The sequence below is a fragment of the Bombina bombina genome, chromosome 3 (assembly GCF_027579735.1).
Source record: "Bombina bombina isolate aBomBom1 chromosome 3, aBomBom1.pri, whole genome shotgun sequence".
In the NCBI taxonomy this organism is placed as follows: domain Eukaryota; kingdom Metazoa; phylum Chordata; class Amphibia; order Anura; family Bombinatoridae; genus Bombina; species Bombina bombina.
The window spans coordinates 1,208,916,543-1,208,939,353 of record NC_069501.1 but is presented as its reverse complement, the minus strand read 5'-3'; the positions used below and the strand labels follow the sequence as shown (position 1 = coordinate 1,208,939,353).

General features: G+C 38.8%; 1 protein-coding gene across 1 annotated transcript in view; it reads right to left on the bottom strand.

Annotated features, from left to right (window-relative positions):
- The window catches only part of CCDC90B (coiled-coil domain containing 90B), a 228,197-nt gene that overhangs the window by 104,367 nt on the left and 101,019 nt on the right, over positions 1-22,811 (bottom strand). Inside the window, exon 5 of the mRNA XM_053708664.1 lies at positions 18,148-18,189. Within this exon, the coding sequence (XP_053564639.1) occupies positions 18,148-18,189 (42 nt within the window). The remainder of the gene's footprint in view (positions 1-18,147; positions 18,190-22,811) is intronic.

The following is a 22,811-nucleotide window of genomic DNA, read 5'->3' as shown; positions in this document are numbered from 1 at the left end:
CTGTCAGTAGGATAAGACCTAGGTTTTAAAGTGAACATAAGAGTGCAAGAATTTCTAAAGTCTCTGAACATGGACCTGTCCCCAGAGAATTTCTCTGGCGGACTTACAACAGGCTCCGGTGTAAACTCAGAAGTAGAAGGTTTAGTTGTCATATGCTCATTAATAAATTTTCTAATATTCTGGTTCTCAATTTGTATCTCTCTTAAACCCTGTAACATACTATCCATACTTTGTGCTAGAGAACCCACTCTATTGGAAAGCTCATTCAACTCCATGATAGTGGATAGAGGCACTTTTATTTTTTAGGCTTGGTAATATGTTATGTTCTGTAAAGATATGTGGTAGAACAGGTGGTAAATAAGTTTAGGTACCTAGTATCCGCTATAGTAGGACCACTCAGCCTCACACCAAACCTTGGATTCACACAGATTTAACTTACAGGAATCCGGTTTTGCTCATTGAACTGAGGGTCACTACTGCAGGGTACAGAGTGAAAACGGAGCTGTCACGCAACCAGGTTACAGGATGCCTGTATTTCAACAGATAGGAGGAGTATCTATAGATAGAGTAGGTAGTTAATCAACTAATTACTTAGTGATTAAATGATATAGCTGACACATATACAAAGAAGACAGGAAGTGAAATGGAATGTAATACAAACAGATGTAGTTCAAAGAGATGTTGTAATTAGGCCAAAATGTATTTGTTAGGAATTCAGCACTTCAGGGAATATCATATGTAGTTAGAATGATATTTTGGATTATGTTATCAAATATAGATTATGCAATGATAGGATAGTAACAAACGATAAGTCACTTAGTTAGGTTCAAGGTGGTCACAGCAAATGATGTTAATCAAGCAGCAGTTCAAACAGAGTAGGCAATGTAACAGGCAGTTGAAGTTAATCCTGCATTTTAGTGATAGTAACAGTCATTGAATACAGTGCTTAAGTAGTTTGCTTACTTGAGAGACAAAATGATATCCAAATAGAGTAATAAAATATACAGACCAATTCCTGATGGTTATTTGGAAGGCTAAGTCAGAGCCAGATGAAAACCTTACGGTATCCTGAATGCTTGTTTGTAGAAAGGACACAGCGCGGTACACGCACTGCAGACACGCTGAGATGCCGGGTGTGACGTCACAGCCACCCGGTGTAACAGTTAGGGAATTGAAAGCAGCTCCTTTGGTTCCTAAGAAACTGCAAGTAATAGAATAGGCACACCGGCACACAGCAATGAAGGATTAATGTAGGCTGCAAAGTTTCAAAGCAACAAGTAAGAAATCCCCACAGATTGAGGAAAGGGCTAGGTGTCTTCAGAGAGGAGTCACATAAAGTAACTGATTCAAATTACCAAGCGAGGAGCATAGAGAGGAGGGGCCTTAAATAGGAAAAGAGGATTCAGAATTAAAGGGACAGGATTGTAATAGTGAATACCCTGACATTCTTTTAGAATACCGAGAATATTACAGTTTCTTCAGGATGGTTTAGATAAGGGTTTGTCCGCAAGTTCCTTGAAAGGACAAATCTCTGCTCTTTCTGTTCTTTTTCACAGAAAGATTGCTATTCTTCCTGATATTCATTGTTTTGTACAAGCTCTGGTTCGTATAAAACCTGTCATTAAGTCAATTTCTCCTCCTTGGAGTTTGAATTTGGTTCTGGGGGCTCTTCAAGCTCCTCCATTTGAACCTATGCATTCATTGGACATTAAATTACTTTCTTGGAAAGTTTTGTTCCTTTTGGCCATCTCTTCTGCCAGAAGAGTTTCTGAATTATCTGCTCTTTCTTGTGAGTCTCCTTTTCTGATTTTTCATCAGGATAAGGCGGTGTTGCGAACTTCTTTTGAATTTTTACCTAAAGTTGTGAATTCCAACATTAGTAGAGAAATTGTGGTTCCTTCATTATGTCCTAATCCTAAGAATTCTAAGGAGAAATCGTTGCATTCTTTGGATGTTGTTAGAGCTTTGAAATATTATGTTGAAGCTACTAAATCTTTTCGAAAGACTTCTAGTCTATTTGTCATCTTTTCCGGTTCTAGAAAAGGCCAGAAAGCTTCTGCCATTTCTTTGGCATCTTGGTTGAAATCTTTAATTCATCTTGCCTATGTTGAGTCGGGTAAAACTCCGCCTCAGAGGATTACAGCTCATTCTACTAGGTCAGTTTCTACTTCCTGGGCGTTTAGGAATGAAGCTTCGGTTGATCAGATTTGCAAAGCAGCAACTTGGTCCTCTTTGCATACTTTTACTAAATTCTACCATTTTGATGTATTTTCTTCTTCTGAAGCAGTTTTTGGTAGAAAAGTACTTCAGGCAGCGGTTTCAGTTTGAATCTTCTGCTTATGTTTTTCATTAAACTTTATTTTGGGTGTGGATTATTTTCAGCAGGAATTGGCTGTCTTTATTTTATCCCTCCCTCTCTAGTGACTCTTGTGTGGAAAGATCCACATCTTGGGTAATCATTATCCCATACGTCACTAGCTCATGGACTCTTGCTAATTACATGAAAGAAAACATAATTTATGTAAGAACTTACCTGATAAATTCATTTCTTTCATATTAGCAAGAGTCCATGAGGCCCGCCCTTTTTTGTGGTGGTTATGATTTTTTTGTATAAAGCACAATTATTTCAATTCCTTATTTTATATGCTTTCGCACTTTTTTTCTTATCACCCCACTTCTTGGCTATTCGTTAAACTGAATTGTGGGTGTGGTGAGGGGTGTATTTATAGGCATTTTGAGGTTTGGGAAACTTTGCCCCTCCTGGTAGGAATGTATATCCCATACGTCACTAGCTCATGGACTCTTGCTAATATGAAAGAAATGAATTTATCAGGTAAGTTCTTACATAAATTATGTTTTTCCTCTCAGCAGAAATCTTCATCACTTTCTGCCTCAGAGTAAATAGTACAAACCGGCACTATTTTAAAATAACAAACTCTTGATTGAAGAAATAAAAACTACAAATCTAACACCACATACTCTTTACCCTCCCGAGGAGATGCTACTTGTTAGAGCGGCAAAGAGAATGACTGGGGGGGCGGAGCCTGAGGGGAGCTATATGGACAGCTCTGCTGTGTGCTCTCTTTGCCACTTCCTGTAGGGATTGAGAATATCCCACAAGTAAGGATGAATCAGTGGACTGGATACACCACGTAAGAGAAATAGGGCTATGCAATATCTTAATCGCATGAGGCTGCAATTTTTTAGCAAACACCCCCCCCAATAAGTCAGTCCAAAATGGTTTCCTTAACATGTCATGTCAGTCACACAAATGCTCTAGCCCAGCACAGCAGCAGCACTGATCCCTACCTCAGGGGGGTGGACCAGGAAGCGTCACATAAAGCTACAGCCACCATTTAACTTGCCACAAGGCTGCTGTAGTTTGGAGCAGCGATGCAAAGTTTAAGTTCCTGCATGTGTCCCATTCTTTCTGCAGGCATGCTGCATTTTCTGAAATGACATCTCAGATCACAGCATGTTCCGTTTGGGGCTTGTACATATGCGAATAGTTCCTCATAATTAAATGCTATACAGTATATATATACACACAAATAGAAGAGTTGGAGATGGCGCTTAATCAAAAAGATCATGTATACAACCTGATATAAATATTGGACATAGAAATTATATCCCTATGTATTATATCATAATCCCAAACTGAACAGAACAGAATTCATGTAAACACTATACAAATGAATATTCTACAGGTCCCAGTTACTGTGTATGTAAACCAGAAAATATATATTTAGCGGATATATAATTTGATCCCAACAAGATATATATACAATTAATACAATCTTTAAAATAATACAATAAATACAGTTAATAAAAGATGCGTTAATTCATCAATATTATAAAACATAATTTATGTAAGAACTTACCTGATAAATTCATTTCTTTCATATTAGCAAGAGTCCATGAGCTAGTGACGTATGGGATATACATTCCTACCAGGAGGGGCAAAGTTTCCCAAACCTTAAAATGCCTATAAATACACCCCTCACCACACCCACAATTCAGTTTAACGAATAGCCAAGAAGTGGGGTGATAAGAAAAAAGTGCGAAAGCATATAAAATAAGGAATTGGAATAATTGTGCTTTATACAAAAAAATCATAACCACCACAAAAAAGGGTGGGCCTCATGGACTCTTGCTAATATGAAAGAAATGAATTTATCAGGTAAGTTCTTACATAAATTATGTTTTCTTTCATGTAATTAGCAAGAGTCCATGAGCTAGTGACGTATGGGATAATGACTACCCAAGATGTGGATCTTTCCACGCAAGAGTCACTAGAGAGGGAGGGATAAAATAAAGACAGCCAATTCCTGCTGAAAATAATCCACACCCAGAATAAAGTTTAATGAAAAACATAAGCAGAAGATTCAAACTGAAACCACTGCCTGAAGTACTTTTCTACCAAAAACTGCTTCAGAAGAAGAAAACACATCAAAATGGTAGAATTTAGTAAAAGTATGCAAAGAGGACCAAGTTGCTGCTTTGCAAATCTGATCAACCGAAGCTTCATTCCTAAACGCCCAGGAAGTAGAAACTGACCTAGTAGAATGAGCTGTAATCCTTCGAGGCGGAATTTTACCCGACTCGACATAGGCATGATGAAATAAAGATTTCAACCAAGATGCCAAAGAAATGGCAGAAGCTTTCAGGCCTTTTCTAGAACCGGAAAAGATGACAAATAGACTAGAAGTCTTTCGGAAAGACTTAGAAGCTTCAACATAATATTACAAAGCTCTAACAGCATCCAAAGAATGCAATGATTTCTCCTTAGAATTCATAGGATTAGGACATAATGAAGGAACCACAATTTCTCTACTAATGTTGTTAGAATTCACAACCTTAGGTAAAGAATTCAAAAGAAGTTCGCAGCACCGCCTTATCCTGATGCAAAATCAGAAAAGGAGACTCACAAGAAAGAGCAGATAATTCAGAGACTCTTCTAGCAGAAGAGATGGCCAAAAGAAACAAAACTTTCCAAGAAAGTAATATAACGACCAAAGAATGCATGGGTTCAAAAGGAGGAGCTTGAAGAGCCCCCAGAACCAAATTCAAACTCCAAGGAGGAGAAATTGACTTAATGACAGGTTTTATACAAACCAAAGCTTGTACAAAACAATGAATATCAGGAAGATTAGCAATCCTTCTGTGAAAAAGAACAGAAAGAGCAGAGATTTGTCTTTTCAAGGAACTTGCGGACAAACCTTTATCTAAACCATCCTGAAGAAACTGTAAAATTTTCGGTATTCAAAAAGAATGCCAAGAAAAGATGAAAAAGACACTAAGAAATATAAGTCTTCCAGACTCTATAATATATCTCTCTAGATACAGATTTACGAGCCTGTCACATAGTATCAATCACAGAGTCAGAGAAACCTCTTTGACCAAGAATCAAGCGTTCAAACTCCATACCTTAATATTTAAGGATTTGAGATCCTGATGGAAAAAAGGACCTTGCGACAGAAAGTCTGGTCTTAACGGAAGAGTCCACAGCTGGCAAGAGGCCATCCGGACAAGATCCGCATACCAAAACCTGTGAGGCCATGCTGGAGCTACCAGCAGGACAAACGAGCATTCCTATAGAATCTTGGAGAATACTCTTGGAAGAAGAACTAGAGGCGGAAGATATAGGCAGGATGATACTTGTAAGGAAGTGATAATGCATCCACTGCCTCCGCCCGAGGATCCCGGGATCTGGACAGATACCAGGGAAGTTTCTTGTTTAGATGAGAAGCCATCAGATCTATTTCTGGGAGTTCCCACATTTGAACAATCTGAAGAAATACCTCTGGGTGAAGAGACCATTCGCCCGGATGCAACGTTTGGCGACTGAGATAATCCGCTTCCCAATTGTCTATACCTGGAATATGAACCGCAGAGATTAGACAGGAGCTGGATTCCGCCCAAACCAAAATTCGAGATACTTCTTTCATCCAGAGGACTGTGAGTCCCTCCTTGATGATTGATGTATGCCACAGTTGTGACATTGTCTATCTGAAAATAAATGAACAACTCTCTCTTCAGAAGAGGCCAAGACTGAAGAGCTCTGAAAATTGCACGGAGTTCCAAAATATTGATCGGTAATCTCACCTCCTGAGATTCCCAAACCCCTTGTGCCGTCAGAGACCCCCGTACAGCTCCCTAACCTGTAAGACTTGCATCTGTTGAGATTATAGTCCAGGTCGGAAGAACAAAGAAGCCCCCTGAACTAAACGATGGTGATCTGTCCACCATGTCAGAGAGTGTCGTATAATCGGTTTTAAAGATATTAATTGAGATATCTTTGTGTAATCCCTGCACCATTGGTTCAGCATACAGAGCTGAAGAGGTCGCATGTGAAAACGAGCAAAGGAGATCACATCCGATGCGGCAGTCCTAAGACCTAAAATTTCCATGCAAAAGGCTACCAAAGGGAATGATTGTGACTGAAGGTTTCGACAAGCTGATATCAATGTTAAACTTCTCTTGTCTGAAAAGGACAGAGTCATAGACACTGAATCTATCTGGAAACCTAAAAAAGGTTACCCTTGTCTGAGGAATCAATGAACTGATTGGTAAATTGATCCTCCAACCATGATCTTGAAGAAACAACACAAGTCGATTCGTATGAGATTCTGCGAAAATGTGAAGACTGAGCAAGTACCAAGATATCGTCCAAATAAGGAAATACCAAAACCCTGTTCTCTGATTACAGACAGAAGGGCACCGAGAACCTTTGAAAAAATTCTTGGAGCTGATGCTAGGCCAAATGGTAGAGCCACAAAACTGGTAATGCTTGTCTAAAAAGAGAATCTCAGAAACTAAAAGTGATCTGGATGAATCGGAATATGCAGATATGCATCCTATAAATCTATTATAGACATATAATGCCCTTGCTAAACAAAAGGCAGGATAGTCCTACAGTTACCATCTTGAATGTTGGTATCCTTACATAACGATTCAATATTGATAGATCCGGAACTGGTCTGAAGGAATTGACCTTCTTTGGTACAATGAAGAGATAGAATAAAACCCCAGCCCCTGTTCCAGAACTGGAACTGGCATAATTACTCCAGCCAACTCTAGATCTGAAACACATTTCAGAAATGCTGAGCCTTTGCTGTGTTTACTGGGACACGGGAAAGAAAAAAATCTCTTTGCAGGAGGCCTTAACTTGAAGCCAATTCTGTACCTTTCTGAAACAATGTTCTGAAACCAGAGATTGTGAACGGAATTGATCCAAATTTCTTTGAAGAAAATGTAATCTGCCCCATACCAGCTGAGCTGGAATGAGGGCCGCACCTTCATGGGTACTTAGGAGCTGGCTTTAGGTTTCTATAAGGCTTGGATATATTCCAAACTGGAAATGGTTCCCAAACTGATACCGCTCCTGAGGATGAAGGATCAGGCTTTTGTTCCTTGTTGTGAGGAAAGGAAAAAACGATTATTAGACCTAAATTTACCTTAGATTTTTTATCCTTTGGTAAAAAAGTTCCCTTCCCTCCAGTAACAGTTGAGATAATAGAATCCAACTGAGAACCGAATAATTCATTACCCTGGAAAGGGAAAGCAAAGTTGACTTAGAAGACATATCAGCATTCCAAGTTTTAAGCCATAAAGCTTTTCTAGCTAAAATAGCTAGAGATATATACCTGACATCAAAAGATGGTATCACAAATAAAATTATTAGCATGTTATAGAATAATAATAATGCTATAAAATTATGATCTGTTACTTGTTGCGCTAAAGCTTCTAACCAAAAAGTTGAAGCTGCAGCAACATCAGCTAAAAATATAGCAGGTCTAAGAAGATTACCTGAACATAAGTAAGCTTTTCTTAGAAAGGATTCAATTTTCCTATCTAAAGGATCCTTAAATGAAGTACTATCTGCCGTAGGAATAGTAGTACGTTTAGCAGGAGTAGAGACAGCCCTATTAACCTTAGGGATTTTGTCCCAAAACTCTAATCTGTCAGATGGCACAGGATATAATTGCTTAAACGTTTAGAAGGAGTAAATGAATTACCCAAATTATTCCATTCCCTGGAAATTACTTCAGAAATAGCATCAGGGAGATTAAACACTTCTGGAATAACTACAGGAGAATTAAAAACCTTATTTAAACGTTTAGATTTAGTATCAAGAGGACCAGAATCCTCTATTTCTAATGCAATTAATACTTCTTTAAATAAAGAATGAATAAATTCCATCTTGAACAAATACAAAGATTTATCAGCATCAACCTCTGAGACAGAAACCTCTGAACCAGAAGAACCATTATCAGTATCAGAATGATGATGTTCATTTAAAAATTCATCTGAAAAAAGAGAAGTTTTAAAAGACTTTTATGTATACTAGAAGGAGAAATAACAGACATAGCCTTCTTAATGGATTTAAAAAATAAAATCTCTTATGTTATCAGGAACACTCTGAAAAACAGAATTTATGCTTACCTGATAAATTACTTTCTCCAACGGTGTGTCCGGTCCACGGCGTCATCCTTACTTGTGGGATATTCTCTTCCCCAACAGGAAATGGCAAAGAGTCCCAGCAAAGCTGGTCACATGATCCCTCCTAGGCTCCGCCCACCCCAGTCATTCTCTTTGCCGTTGCACAGGCAACATCTCCACGGAGATGGTTAAGAGTTTTTTGGTGTTTAAATGTAGTTTTTATTCTTCAATCAAGTGTTTGTTATTTTAAAATAGTGCTGGTATGTACTATTTACTCTGAAACAGAAAAAAGATGAAGATTTCTGTTTGTAAGAGGAAGATGATTTTAGCAGAAGTTACTAAAATCGATTGCTGTTTCCACACAGGACTGTTGAGATGAAGTAACTTCAGTTGGGGGAAACAGTTGGCAGACTTTTCTGCTTAAGGTATGACTGGCCATAGATGTTGACGGAACAGCAACAGGTAATGTAACAGTACTAAAGGAAATTTTATCTGCATTAATAAGTTTGTCATGACATGTAATACAAACAACAGCTGGAGGAATAACTACCAAATGTTTACAGCAGATACACTTAGCTTTGGTAGTTCCAGCACTAGGCAGCGATTTTCCTGAAGTATCTTCTGACTCGGATGCAACGTGAGACATCTTGCAATATGTAAGAGAAAAAACAACATATAAAGCAAAATAGATCAAATTCCTTAAATGACAGTTTCAGGAATGGGAAAAAAATGCCAATGAACAAGCTTCTAGCAACCAGAAGCAAAGAAAAAATGAACTTAAATAATGTGGAGACAAAAGCGACGCCCATATTTTTTGGCGCCAAATAAGACGCCCACATTATTTGGCGCCTAAATGCTTTTTGGCGCCAAATATGACGCCACATCCGGAACGCCGACATTTTTGGCGCAAAAGAACGTAAAAAATGACGCAACTTCCGGCGACACGTATGACGCCGGAAACAGAAAAGATTTTTTGCGCCAAAAAAGTCTGCGCCAAGAATGACGCAATAAAATGAAGCATTTTCAGCCCTCGCGAGCCTAACAGCCCACAGGGAAAAAGTCAAAAAATTTTAAAGGTAAGAAAAAACATAATTTATGTAAGAACTTACCTGATAAATTCATTTCTTTCATATTAACAAGAGTCCATGAGCTAGTGACGTATGGGATATACATTCCTACCAGGAGGGGCAAAGTTTCCCAAACCTTAAAATGCCTATAAATACACCCCTCACCACACCCACAAATCAGTTTAACGAATAGCCAAGAAGTGGGGTGATAAGAAAAAAAGTGCGAAGCATATAAAATAAGGAATTGGAATAATTGTGCTTTATACAAAAAAATCATAACCACCACAAAAAAGGGTGGGCCTCATGGACTCTTGTTAATATGAAAGAAATGAATTTATCAGGTAAGTTCTTACATAAATTATGTTTTCTTTCATGTAATTAACAAGAGTCCATGAGCTAGTGACGTATGGGATAATGACTACCCAAGATGTGGATCTTTCCACACAAAAGTCACTAGAGAGGGAGGGATAAAATAAAGACAGCCAATTCCTGCTGAAAATAATCCACACCCAAATAAAGTTTAACAAAAAACATAAGCAGAAGATTCAAACTGAAACCGCTGCCTGAAGAACTTTTCTACCAAAAACTGCTTCAGAAGAAGAAAATACATCAAAATGGTAGAATTTAGTAAAAATATGCAAAGAGGACCAAGTTTCTGCTTTGCAGATCTGGTCAACCGAAGCTTCATTCCTAAACGCCCAGGAAGTAGATACTGACCTAGTAGAATGAGCTGTAATTCTCTGAGGCGGAATTTTACCCGACTCAACATAGGCAAGATGAATTAAAGATTTCAACCAAGATGCCAAAGAAATGGCAGAAGCTTTCTGGCCTTTCCTAGAACCGGAAAAGATAACAAATAGACTAGAAGTCTTACAGAAAGATTTCGTAGCTTCAACATAATATTTCAAAGCTCTAACAACATTCAAAGAATGCAACGATTTCTCCTTAGAATTCTTAGGATTAGGACATAATGAAGGAACCACAATTTCTCTACTAATGTTGTTGGAATTCACAACTTTAGGTAAAAATTCAAAAGAAGTTCGCAACACCGCCTTATCCTGATGAAGAATCAGAAAAGGAGACTCACAAGAAAGAGCAGATAATTCAGAAACTCTTCTGGCAGAAGAGATGGCCAAAAGGAACAAAACTTTCCAAGAAAGTAATTTAATATCCAATGAATGCATAGGTTCAAATGGAGGAGCTTGAAGAGCCCCCAGAACCAAATTCAAACTCCAAGGAGGAGAAATTGACTTAATGACAGGCTTTATACGAACCAAAGCTTGTACAAAACAATGAATATCAGGAAGAATAGCAATCTTTCTGTGAAAAAGAACAGAAAGAGCAGAGATTTGACCTTTCAAGGAACTTGCGGACAAACCCTTATCTAAACCATCCTGAAGAAATTGTAATATTCTCGGTATTCTAAAAGAATGCCAAGAAAAATGATGAGAAAGACACCAAGAAATATAAGTCTTCCAGACTCTATACTATATCTCTCTGGATACAGATTTACGAGCCTGTAACATAGTATTAATCACAGAGTCAGAGAAACCTCTTTGACCAAGAATCAAGCGTTCAATCTCCATACCTTTAAATTTAAGGATTTCAGATCCTGATGGAAAAAAGGACCTTGAGATAAAAGGTCTGGTCTTAACGGAAGAGTCCACGGTTGGCAAGAGGCCATCCGGACAAGATCCGCATACCAAAACCTGTGAGGCCATGCCGGAGCTACCAGCAGAACAAACGAGCATTCCTTCAGAATCTTGGAGATTACTCTTGGAAGAAGAACTAGAGGCGGAAAGATATAGGCAGGATGATACTTCCAAGGAAGTGAAAATGCATCCACTGCCTTCGCCTGAGGATCCCGGGATCTGGACAGATACCTGGGAAGTTTCTTGTTTAGATGAGAAGCCATCAGATCTATTTCTGGAAGTTCCCACATTTGAACAATCTGAAGAAATACCTCTGGGTGAAGAGACCATTCGCCCGGATGCAACGTTTGGCGACTGAGATAATCCGCTTTCCAATTGTCCATACCTGGGATAGAAACCGCAGAGATTAGACAGGAGCTGGATTCCGCCCAAACCAAAATTCGAGATACTTCTTTCATAGCCAGAGGACTGTGAGTCCCTCCTTGATGAATGATGTATGCCACAGTTGTGACATTGTCTTATCTGAAAACAATGAACAACTCTCTCTTCAGAAGAGGCCAAGACTGAAGAGCTCTGAAAATTGCACGGAGTTCCAAAATATTGATCGGAAATCTCACCTCCTGAGATTCCCAAACCCCTTGTGCCGTCAGATACCCCCACACAGCTCCCCAACCTGTAAGACTTGTATCTGTTGAGATTATAGTCCAGGTCGGAAGAACAAAGAAGCCCCCTGAACTAAACGATGGTGATCTGTCCACCATGTCAGAGAGTGTCGTAAAATCGGTTTAAAGATATTAATTGAGATATCTTTGAGTAATCCCTGCACCATTGATTCAGCATACAGAGCTGAAGAGGTCGCATGTGAAAACGAGCAAAGGAGATCGCATCTGATGCGGCAGTCCTAAGACCCAACATTTCCATGCATAAGGCTACCAAAGGGAATGATTGTGACTGAAGGTTTTGACAAGCTGATATCAATGTTAAACTTCTCTTGTCTGACAAGGACAGAGTCATAGACACTGAATTTATCTAGAAACCTAAAAAGGTTACCCTTGTCTGAGGAATCAATGAACTGATTGGTAAATTGATCCTCCAACCATGAACTTGAAGAAACAACACAAGTCGATTCGTATGAGATTCTTCGAAAATGAGAAGACTGAGCAAGTACCAAGATATCGTCCAAATAAGGAAATACCAAAACCCTATTCTCTGATTACAGAAAGAAGGGCACCGAGAACCTTTGAAAAAAATTCTTGGAACTGAGGCTAGGCCAAACAGTAGAGCCACAAAACTGGTAATGCTTGTCTAAAAAGAGAATCTCAGACACTAAAAGTGATCTGGATGAATCGGAATATGCAGATACACATCCTGTAAATCTATTGTAGACATATAATGCCCTTGCTAAACAAAAGGCAGGATAGTCCTACAGTAACCATCTTGAATGTTGGTATCCTAACATAACGATTCAATAATGATAGATCCAGAACTGGTCTGAAGGAATTGACCTTCTTTGGTACAATGAAGAGATAAAATAAAACCCCAGCCCCTGTTCCAGAACTGGAACTGGCATAAATACTCCAGCCAACTCTAGATCTGAAACACATTTCAGAAATGCTGAGCCTTGCTGTGTCAACTGGGACACGGGAAAGAAAAGAATCTCTTAGCAGGAGGCCTTAACTTGAAGCCAATTCTGTACCTTTCTGAAACAATGTTTCTGAAACCAGAGATTAAGAACGGAATTGATCCAAATTTCTTTGAAGAAAACGTAATCTGCCCCATACCAGCTGAGCTGGAATAAGGGCCGCACCTTCATAGGTACTTAGGAGCTGACTATAGGTTTCTATAAGGCTTGGATATATTCCAAACTGGAAATAGTTTCCAAACTGATACCGCTCCTGAGGATGAAGGATCAGGCTTTTGTTCCTTGTTGTGAGGAAAGGAACAAAATGATTATTTACCCTGGAAAGAAAGGGAAAGCAAAGTTGACTTAGAAGACATGTCAGCATTCCAAGTTTAATCCATAAAGCTTTTCTAGCTAAAATAGCTAGAGACATATACCTGACATCAACTCAAATGATATCAAAAGATGGTATCACCAATAAAATAATTAGCATGTTATAGAATAATAATAATGCTATAAAATTATGATCTGTTACTTGTTGCGCTAAAGCTTCTAACCAAAAAGTTGAAGCTGCAGCAACATCCGCCAAAAATATAGCAGGTCTAAGAAGATTACCTGAACATAAGTAAGCTTTTCTTAGAAAAGATTCAATTTTCCTATCTAAAGGATCCTTAAATGAAGTACTATCTGCCATAGAAATAGTAGTACATTAGCAGGAGTAGAGACAGCCCCATAACCTTAGGGATTTTTGTCCCAAAAAACTCTAATCTGTCAGATGGCACAGGATATAATTTGCTTAAACGTCTAGAAGGAGTAAATAAATTACCCAAATTATTCCATTCCCTGGAAATTACTTCAGAAATAGCATCAGGGAAATAAAACACTTCTGGAATAACTACAGGAGATTTAAAAACCTTATTTAAACGTTTACATTTAGTATCAAGAGGACCAGAATCCTCTATTTCTAATGCAAATAACACTTCTTTAAGTAAAGAACGAATAAATTCCATCTTGAACAAATACAAAGATTTATCAGCATCAACCTCTGAGACAGAAACCTCTGAACCAGAAGAACCATTATCAGTATCAGAATGATGATGTTCATTTAAAAATTCATCTGAAAAAAAGAGAAGTTTTAAAAGACTTTTATGTATACTAGAAGGAGAAATAACAGACATAGCCTTCTTAATGGATTTAAAAAATAAAATCTCTTATGTTATCAGGAACACTCTGAAAATTAGATGTTGACGGACAGCAACAGGTAATGTAATAGTACTAAAGGAAATTTTATCTGCATTAATAAGTTTGACATGACATGCAATACAAATAACAGCTGGAGAAACAGATACCAAAAGTTTATAGCAGACTTAGCTTGGTAGCTCCAGCACTGTGCAGTGATTTTCCTGTAGTATCTTCTGACTCAGTTGCAACGTGGAACATCTTGCAATATGTAAAAGAAAAAAACAACATATAAAGCAAAATTGATCAAATTCCTTAAATGACAGTTTCAGGAATGGGAAAAAAATGCCAGTGAACAAGCTTCTAGCAACCAGAAGCAATAAATAATGAGACTTAAATAATGTGGAGACAAAAATGACGCCCATATTTTTTAGCGCCAAAAAAGACGCCCACATTATTTGGCGCCTAAATGCTTTTGGCGCCAAAAATGACGCCACATCCGGAACGCCGACATCTTTGACGCAAAATAACGTCAAAAAAATGACGCAACTTCCGGCGACACGTATGACGCCGGAAACGGAAAAGAATTTTTGCGCCAAAAAAGTCCGCGCCAAGAATGACGCAATAAAATGAAGCATTTTCAGCCCCCGCGAGCCTAACAGCCCACAGGGAAAAAAGTCAAATTTTTGAGGTAAGAAAAAATATGATAATTCAATGCATAATCCCAAATATGAAACTGACTGTCTGGAAATAAGGAAAGTTGAACATTCTGAGTCAAGGCAAATAAATGTTTGAATACATATATTTAGAACTTTATAAATAAAGTGCCCAACCATAGCTTAGAGTGTCACAGAAAATAAGACTTACTTACCCCAGGACACTCATCTACATGTTTGTAGAAAGCCAAACCAGTACTGAAACGAGAATCAGTAGAGGAAATGGTAAATATAAGAGTATATTGTCGATCTGAAAAGGGAGGTAAGAGATGAATCTCTACGACCGATAACAGAGAACCTTATGAAATAGACCCCGTAGAAGGAGATCACTGCATTCAATAGGCAATACTCTCTTCACATCCCTCTGACATTCACTGCACGCTGAGAGGAAAACCGGGCTCCAACTTGCTGCGGAGCGCATATCAACGTAGAATCTAGCACAAACTTACTTCACCACCTCCCTTGGAGGCAAAGTTTGTAAAACTGATTTGTGGGTGTGGTGAGGGGTGTATTTATAGGCATTTTAAGGTTTGGGAAACTTTGCCCCTCCTGGTAGGAATGTATATCCCATACGTCACTAGCTCATGGACTCTTGTTAATTACATGAAAGAAAATAATTGATTCAAGTGCATTATCCCAAATATGAAACTGACTGTCTGAAAATAAGGAATGTTGAACATCCTGAGACAAGGCAAATAAATGTTTGAATACATATATTTAGAACTTTATAAACAAAGTGCCCAACCATAACTTAGAGTGTCACAGAAAATAAGACTTACTTACCCCAGGACACTCATCTACATGTTTGTAGAAAGCCAAACCAGTACTGAAACGAAAATCAGCAGAGGTAATGGTATATATATATAAGAGTATATCGTCGATCTGAAAAGGGAGGTAAGAGATGAATCTCTACGACCGATAACAGAGAACCTATGAAATAGACCCCGTAGAAGGAGATCACTGCATTCAAAATAGGCAATACTCTCCTCACATCTCTCTGACATTCACTGCACGCTGAGAGGAAAACCGGGCTCCAACTTGCTGCGGAGCGCATATCAACGTAGAATCTAGCACAAACTTACTTCACCACCTCCATAGGAGGCAAAGTTTGTAAAACTGAATTGTGGGTGTGGTGAGGGGTGTATTTATAGGCATTTTAAGGTTTGGGAAACTTTGCCCCTCCTGGTAGGAATGTATATCCCATACGTCACTAGCTCATGGACTCTTGCTAATTACATGAAAGAAAACGTAATCAGAAAAAATCGGTGCAAATGAAGTCCTTTAATCTCGATAACTTGTAGCAAAGATGGGGATGTAAGCTCTCTCCCCCTATCAGATGTGCACTTACTTGGTTTAACCTCAATCACATATGAGGTAAGTATCAGGCACTCCTAGAGTATGGATAGTAGATTAGGTGGTTTTGATCTTCAGATCACAGAGCAGGTAGAAACTTCCGGTATTACCCTCAATTCAGTCTCCCTCCGTTCAAATGTAAAGCGATATGGCCACAGATATAAAGAGAAAACACAAAACCAAAGAAGGCTGATAGTGTTATACCCTTTATTACAAATCAAATACAAAATAAGCCGTAGTTATTTCAACTCACACTTTACAACCTCAATACAATGAGGTATCTTAAAAACGTTTGAAATCACAGTTCCTCTGCACACTTAATCACAGTTCAAATAGCACACTGGAAGTTGTACAGTTTTCTTTACCACGTAATAGCCTTCAGCCTCAAAACAGTTTCTCAAGTAAACTTTAAGCGTTTCGAAGGGCCCTTAGTAGTTTCCCTTCTTCATCAGAGGTGTTTTCGCGGTCAATAGACTCCTTGCTATATACCGCTATGAGGCTATTCCTGTGTCCCGTATTTCCGGGTAGCAGCGTAATGCCGACGTCACCTGCGGATACGTGAGAGTCTCTTGTCTCCACAACGCCATGTAACTAAGGACGCTTTCAAACATCTAGCCGCCCTATGCGTACATTAACCTTGCTGCTGTCCGTAAATATTGACATTCAACATCGAGAATTTTGTAATTAATATATATACCTAGGACTTGTTGCACCATTGTGTATAAACTTTTAATTTAAAAGCTGTTAAAAAAACGATCTAAAACATATTAAAAACAGTGATAAACACTCAAAAGGTATTTAAATTTTTTTTTAGTTAAGTTCATAAACAAAATAATGATAATACTTAAAAAAAAAAATCATTTTGCATCTATAACAATAATAAACATAATTTCATTTTCCCTTACAATAAAATTCATTTCCCTGTACTTAACACAGGAAATCATAAGTATGGGGAATATTTAAAAACCATGGGGTGTTTTCACTAAAAACATCACTAAAATAATATTAGTTAAAAGCCTCTACTATTAGTCAATAGGGCATATTATTAAAATCCACAGATTGTCAAGAATAAAGAAAGAATAACTTATTACTCTAAAAAAACATTTTATATTTATAAAAAAGCTGCCACATCAATATCTTTATTTAACGGACAGCTTGTTAAAATACCGGACACTTGGAAAACCCTAGTTACTAGTGCAGAAGCACAGTTGCTTGGGGACCTATATTTTTATGCAATTTTTTTTCCACAAAATACACAGTATTCAAATATTTGAAAACGTGCTTTTTTTCCCCTTATCAGTAACGATAACCAATAAGAACTCCTTTCAGAAGCAGTGATGCAAACACATATGTGCAAAAGAAATTGTAACTGCTAAATTCTATTATACTGAAAAGGGACAAACACCATGAGACATTAATCAGATAAAAGGCCAGTGATAACCACACAAAATACAATATTAGATCTGCATGTAATATATAATATTAAACTTTACAGAAATTTTGTGGGTTGGAGCTTTCACAAGCATGGCTGCTAAGGTCAAATGTTGACAGTGAAGTCTTCAATCAAAATGCACATGCGTGTCCATGCTCATTACTAATGCGCATCCACAAAAGTATAAATGGATTCGTTGTTTATTGCTGATCAATGCGCACTGAAAAGTTTCCTTAAAAAACAATGCAACTTATTTAAAACATTCATATTGCAAACTAATTAAATTAGTTGAATTTTTCTGTTATTCATAACAAACGTAAAAATGTCTCTTGAAATACTTTTGCACCAGATCTTGTTACATTTTCCTCCTTAGGCACAGCATTATTTATATTTATAGCAAGTCATCTTTAATAATAAAAAACAGAGATGTTCCGCTTTTGCAAACTGGAAAAATAAGATTTATTTATACATTTGTAGGTCAAGTTTTCAATTTTGGAAAAGGTGTTAAAAAGGATTATTACACAGCTGACCTACAATGGTTAGAATATTTATTTTCTAGAACATAAATGTATAAATGCGGATTACAAGAAAAATCCTTCACGGCCAGTTATAAACTAGATTAGTGTAACTATTCAAAATGTGCAACATGTATAAGTAAGGACTTAAATAAAGGCTAAAAACTTACCAAAAGATGATGTTTAACGTGTTCTAATTCGATTTTCATTTTCTGAAATGAAAAAAATAAATAAATACAAATAAATCTTTAGAGGTTGCTGCACAGGTTATAAATGTCCTTTAAAGAGATACTAAACCCATTTTTTTTTCTTTCATGATTCAGATAGAGCATGCAATTAAAAGCCCTTGAGTGCTAACGACGGCTCAGAGCCGTCGCTAGCACTCAACTACCTTTTTGGTGATCTGGGGGCTCCCACCCGCTCCTACCCCGGCGATCAGGCCTGCATAATGACAGGCATCACCGGGGCTTCCCATTACGTGCAGTGACGTCATGCGTAATGACCTGATGACATCACGCGCAACTTTATTTAAAATTGACAATACAAAGTATTGGGAAAGGGGGTATGCTGTTTAGAAACCTGTATCTCAGGCATCTGAGCAGCTACAGACCCATTGGAAAGGTAATTGCCTAACCTTTCCAATGGTATGAGTCTTGGGGATGGGGGGGGAGTCAAAACATTTTTCTTGTTAAAAATAGTAAAAATCTGAAAAATATTTAATCCAGCTTAGCACTCAAAGGGTAAAGCAACTTTCTAATTTGCTCCTATTATCAATTTTTCTTCGTTCTCTTGCTATCTTTATTTAAAAACCAAGAATGTAGAGCCGGCCCATTTAGTATCCCTTTAAGAAATATAAAGTAAGTGCTTTACAGTATATTTAGATTTGAACATTTAAATGGACATTAGAATTAAAATTTAAATCCTCATAAAATGTTTAAAGGGATACAGTACTCAAAATATTTCTGTGATTTATATGAAAGAGCAGAAGCTAAACACATTAAAGACTTTGGAAACTTGCCTGTTAAACCGATGTGGCAACCCCATCTAAACTGCTACAATATATATTTAAAAGGGACCTAAAACTCAAAGGGTTTTGCAAAATACCACTTATGCAAAAGCGATATTTGCGTTCAACTGAGTAATACCAGTGCACGCTAATGTGCGCTGGCATTACAAGAGAGGTGCAATGTGAACACGCTTTTTTATAGTTCCCAATCAGCAAGCGCTAACCAGACGCTGAACCAAAGATGGGCCAGCTCCTAAGTTTATAATCCTGCTTTTTCAAATAAAGATACCAAGAGAAAAAAAAAAAATAGTAATAGGAGTAAATTAGAAAGTTGCTTACAATGGCATGCTCTATCTGAATCATGAAAGAAACAATTTGGGTTCAGTATCCCTTATAAACCTCTTTCATGCAAAAACAATTTTCAAATGTTAAGTTGTTGGTCTTTCATATGCATCACAGAAAATATATGACTTTAATGTGAATGTAAATTTTCATGAATTAGTGCCCTGTTTTTAAAAATACTATTAAAACAGGGGCACTTTCATTCATGAAAGTTTACATTGCACTGTATTTTGAAAAAACAAATTATGCTTACCAGATAATTTCATTAACTTCTGTATAAGGAGAGTCCACAGCATCATTCCTTACTGTTGGGAAATACTGAACCTGGCCTCCAGGAGGAGGCAAAGACACTGCAGCCAAAAGGTTTAAATGCCTGTCCCACTTCCCCCATCCCCCAGGGTATAAATGGTGCCAGAAAAAAAATATAATTTAGAGGGCAGCCCATCAGAGAACACGGGCGGGGGACGTGGACTCTCCTTATACAGAAGGAAATGAAATGATCTGGTAAGCATTATTTATGTTTTCCTTCTTAATACAAAGAGAGTCCACAGCATCATTCCTTACTGTTGGGAAACTTATACCCAAGCTCTAGAGGACACTGAATGAAAACGGGAGGGACAAAAAGAGAGGTGAACCCTTATCTGAGAGCACCACAGCCTGCAAAACCTTTTCTAGGTTTATCTTCCATCCATGAGATCGAAGAAGAGAGAGAAGAGATACTGAATGGTCCTCCGCCAGTCGAAAAGCTGGTGCTTGTATCAGAATATCGTCCAAGTAGGGAGCTACTGCTATACCCTGGATTCTGGCAACGGCTAGAAGAGCCCCCTAGAACCTTCGTAAAAATCCTTGGAACAGTAGCTAGACGAAACGGAAGTGCAATGAACTGGAAGTGCTGGTCCAGGAACGCAAACCATAGGAACTGGAAGTGATCCTTGTGGATTGGAATGTGAAGGTAAGCATCCTTCAGATCTATAGTGGTCATGAACTGTCCTTCCTGAACTAAGGAAAGGATGGATCTTATCGTCTCCATCTAGAACGAGGGAACATTTAGAAATTTGTTTAAGCACTTTAGGTCCAGAATCGGGCGGAAAGTCCCCTCCTTCTTTGGGACCACGAAAAGGTTTGAATAGTATCCCAAACCTCTTTCAGCGATAGGTACCGGGACAATGACCCCTAAGGAGGACAGATCCCGCACACACCCCAGAAAGGCTTCCCTCTTTTCTGGTCTGGAAGACAGGCTTGAAAGGAGAAATCTGCCCTTGGGTGGATGAGACTTGAAACCTATCATATATCCCTGAGCTATGACCTCCAGGACCCATGGATCCTGCACGTCCCTGAACCAAGAGCCTGAAAAAAGAGACAGTCTGCCCCTACACGATCCAGCACCGGTTCGGGGGCCGCCCCTTCATGCCAATTTAGTCTCGGCAAGCTTCTTGCTCTGCTTGGATTTATTCCAGGATTGAGCTGGCTTCCAAGTACTCTTGGTTTGCTCGGGCTTAGAGGAGGACTGCTGTCGTTGGGATTTATCAGAACGAAAGGAAAGAAAATTAGAACTTTGTCCCTTAGACTTGTTATTTTTATCTTGCGGTAGGAAGGCACCCTTGCCCCCTGTAACCGTGGAGATAATGGGAGTCCAGGCCAAATAAAATCTTTCCCTTAAAGTCATATCCGAGGACCAGGACTTCAGCCAGAGCGCCCAACGGGCCTGAACCGAAAAACCAGAAACCTTAGCATTTAGGCAAATAATCTGTATGTTTGCATCACAGATAAAAGAATTAGCAATTCTCAAGGCTTCAATTCTTTCCTGGATAATGTCGAGGGGACCCTCCACCTCAATCAATTCTGATAAGGAGTCGCACCAGTAGGTAGCTGCTCCAGCAACAGCGGCAACGGCCGCTGCCGGTTGAAACAAGTATCCCGTATGTTGAAACATCTTTCTTAGAAGAGTTTCCATCTTCTTATCCATCGGCTCTCTGAACGATGAGATATTCTCAAGCAGGATTGTAGTACGTTTGGCAAGCATGGAGATAGCGCCATCCACCTTAGGAACGGAACCCCGCGACTCTAATTGAGAGTCCGGGACTGGGAATAATTAATAATAAAGGAAAATAAAAAGGGAAAAGGAAGATCCAATTCTGTACCATTCATTCTTAATAATGTTCGCCATCTTTCCAGGCACAGGAAAAGTTAAAGGCACTACCCTGTCTTCGTAAACTCTGTCTAATTTAGGAATCAAAGGTTCATCAGGCAGCTTGGCCTCTGGAACCTCTTATGTAGACAGGACTTCTTTTAGAATAAACCGTAAGTGTTCAATCTTAAATCTAAAGGCTGGTTCCTCCGCAGCAGGAAGCTTAGAGGCAGCAGACTCAGCCCCAGAAAGTTCACTCTCTGAAGCCTCAGAGTGCGGCTCATTTTTGGATAACTGAGTCCAATACATTAAATGATGACCCCTGGGTAGGAGAGCTATGTTTAACCTTTCGCTTGTGTTTAGCAGGGCGAGGTAAAGCACTGAGGGCCTCAGACACCGCCTTTTTTAACTGCGCAGTAAAATCTGATGGTAAAAGGCTACTCCAGATGCGGGATCAGGCGTGCTACGGGAAGCTGCGTGTGTAGAAGGAAATGACTGTTGGGTATGCACCTCATGGGACGGCAAGTCCTCAGAGGTGGACAGCTCAGTGGTACTAAAAGGATTAACCTTCTTTGACCGAATAACATTGTCTAGGCATGTGGAACATAGCTGAGAGGGCGGGCATAAAAAGGCCTCTTAACAATATAAACAGGTATTACTATTTTGAATACAGGGAGTACCCTCTAGTATCTCAAAATCCTCCATAGCTTAAGCTAATGACAGTAGGACATAGAAAATAAAACGGCACCTTTATACTCCCAATGGCTGGGGCACTCACCACCTCCTAGACCCAGGCAATACAGAGAAATAGCATCTTCTCTGACAGCCAGCTCCTAGACCCAGGCAAGGGAGTACCATCTAGTATCTCAGAATCCTCCATAGCTTAAGCTAATGACAGTAGGACACAGAAAATAAAACAATCTTTATTTCTCAAAAAACGGCACCTTTATACGCCCAATGGCTGGGGCACTCACCACCTCCTAGACCCAGGCATTACAGAGAAATAGCATCTTCTCTGACAGCCAGCTCGGTCAGGAAAGAGGAAATGAAAGCGAGACCACTCCCGGTCACATGGTGCGCAAGGCAGGACCACCCCTGCTATGAGAAAAAGCACGCCAAGCTACAAGCTGCGCAGCACTCAAAGTGAAAGTAAAAACCTGTGCGTTCCAGCCACATAACAGTCTATGAGCCCAATAAAATCTCACACATAAAACAGCACAAAATCAAAGCATCACATTTTATTAATCCCCACTGCTCAATAATCCCCCTCAGGAGATATTAACCCATAATTCTATTAAGATAAAAGGAGCCACAATGTGACCCTGTCTTCTAACGTTTTCAACATATGTAAAAATTAA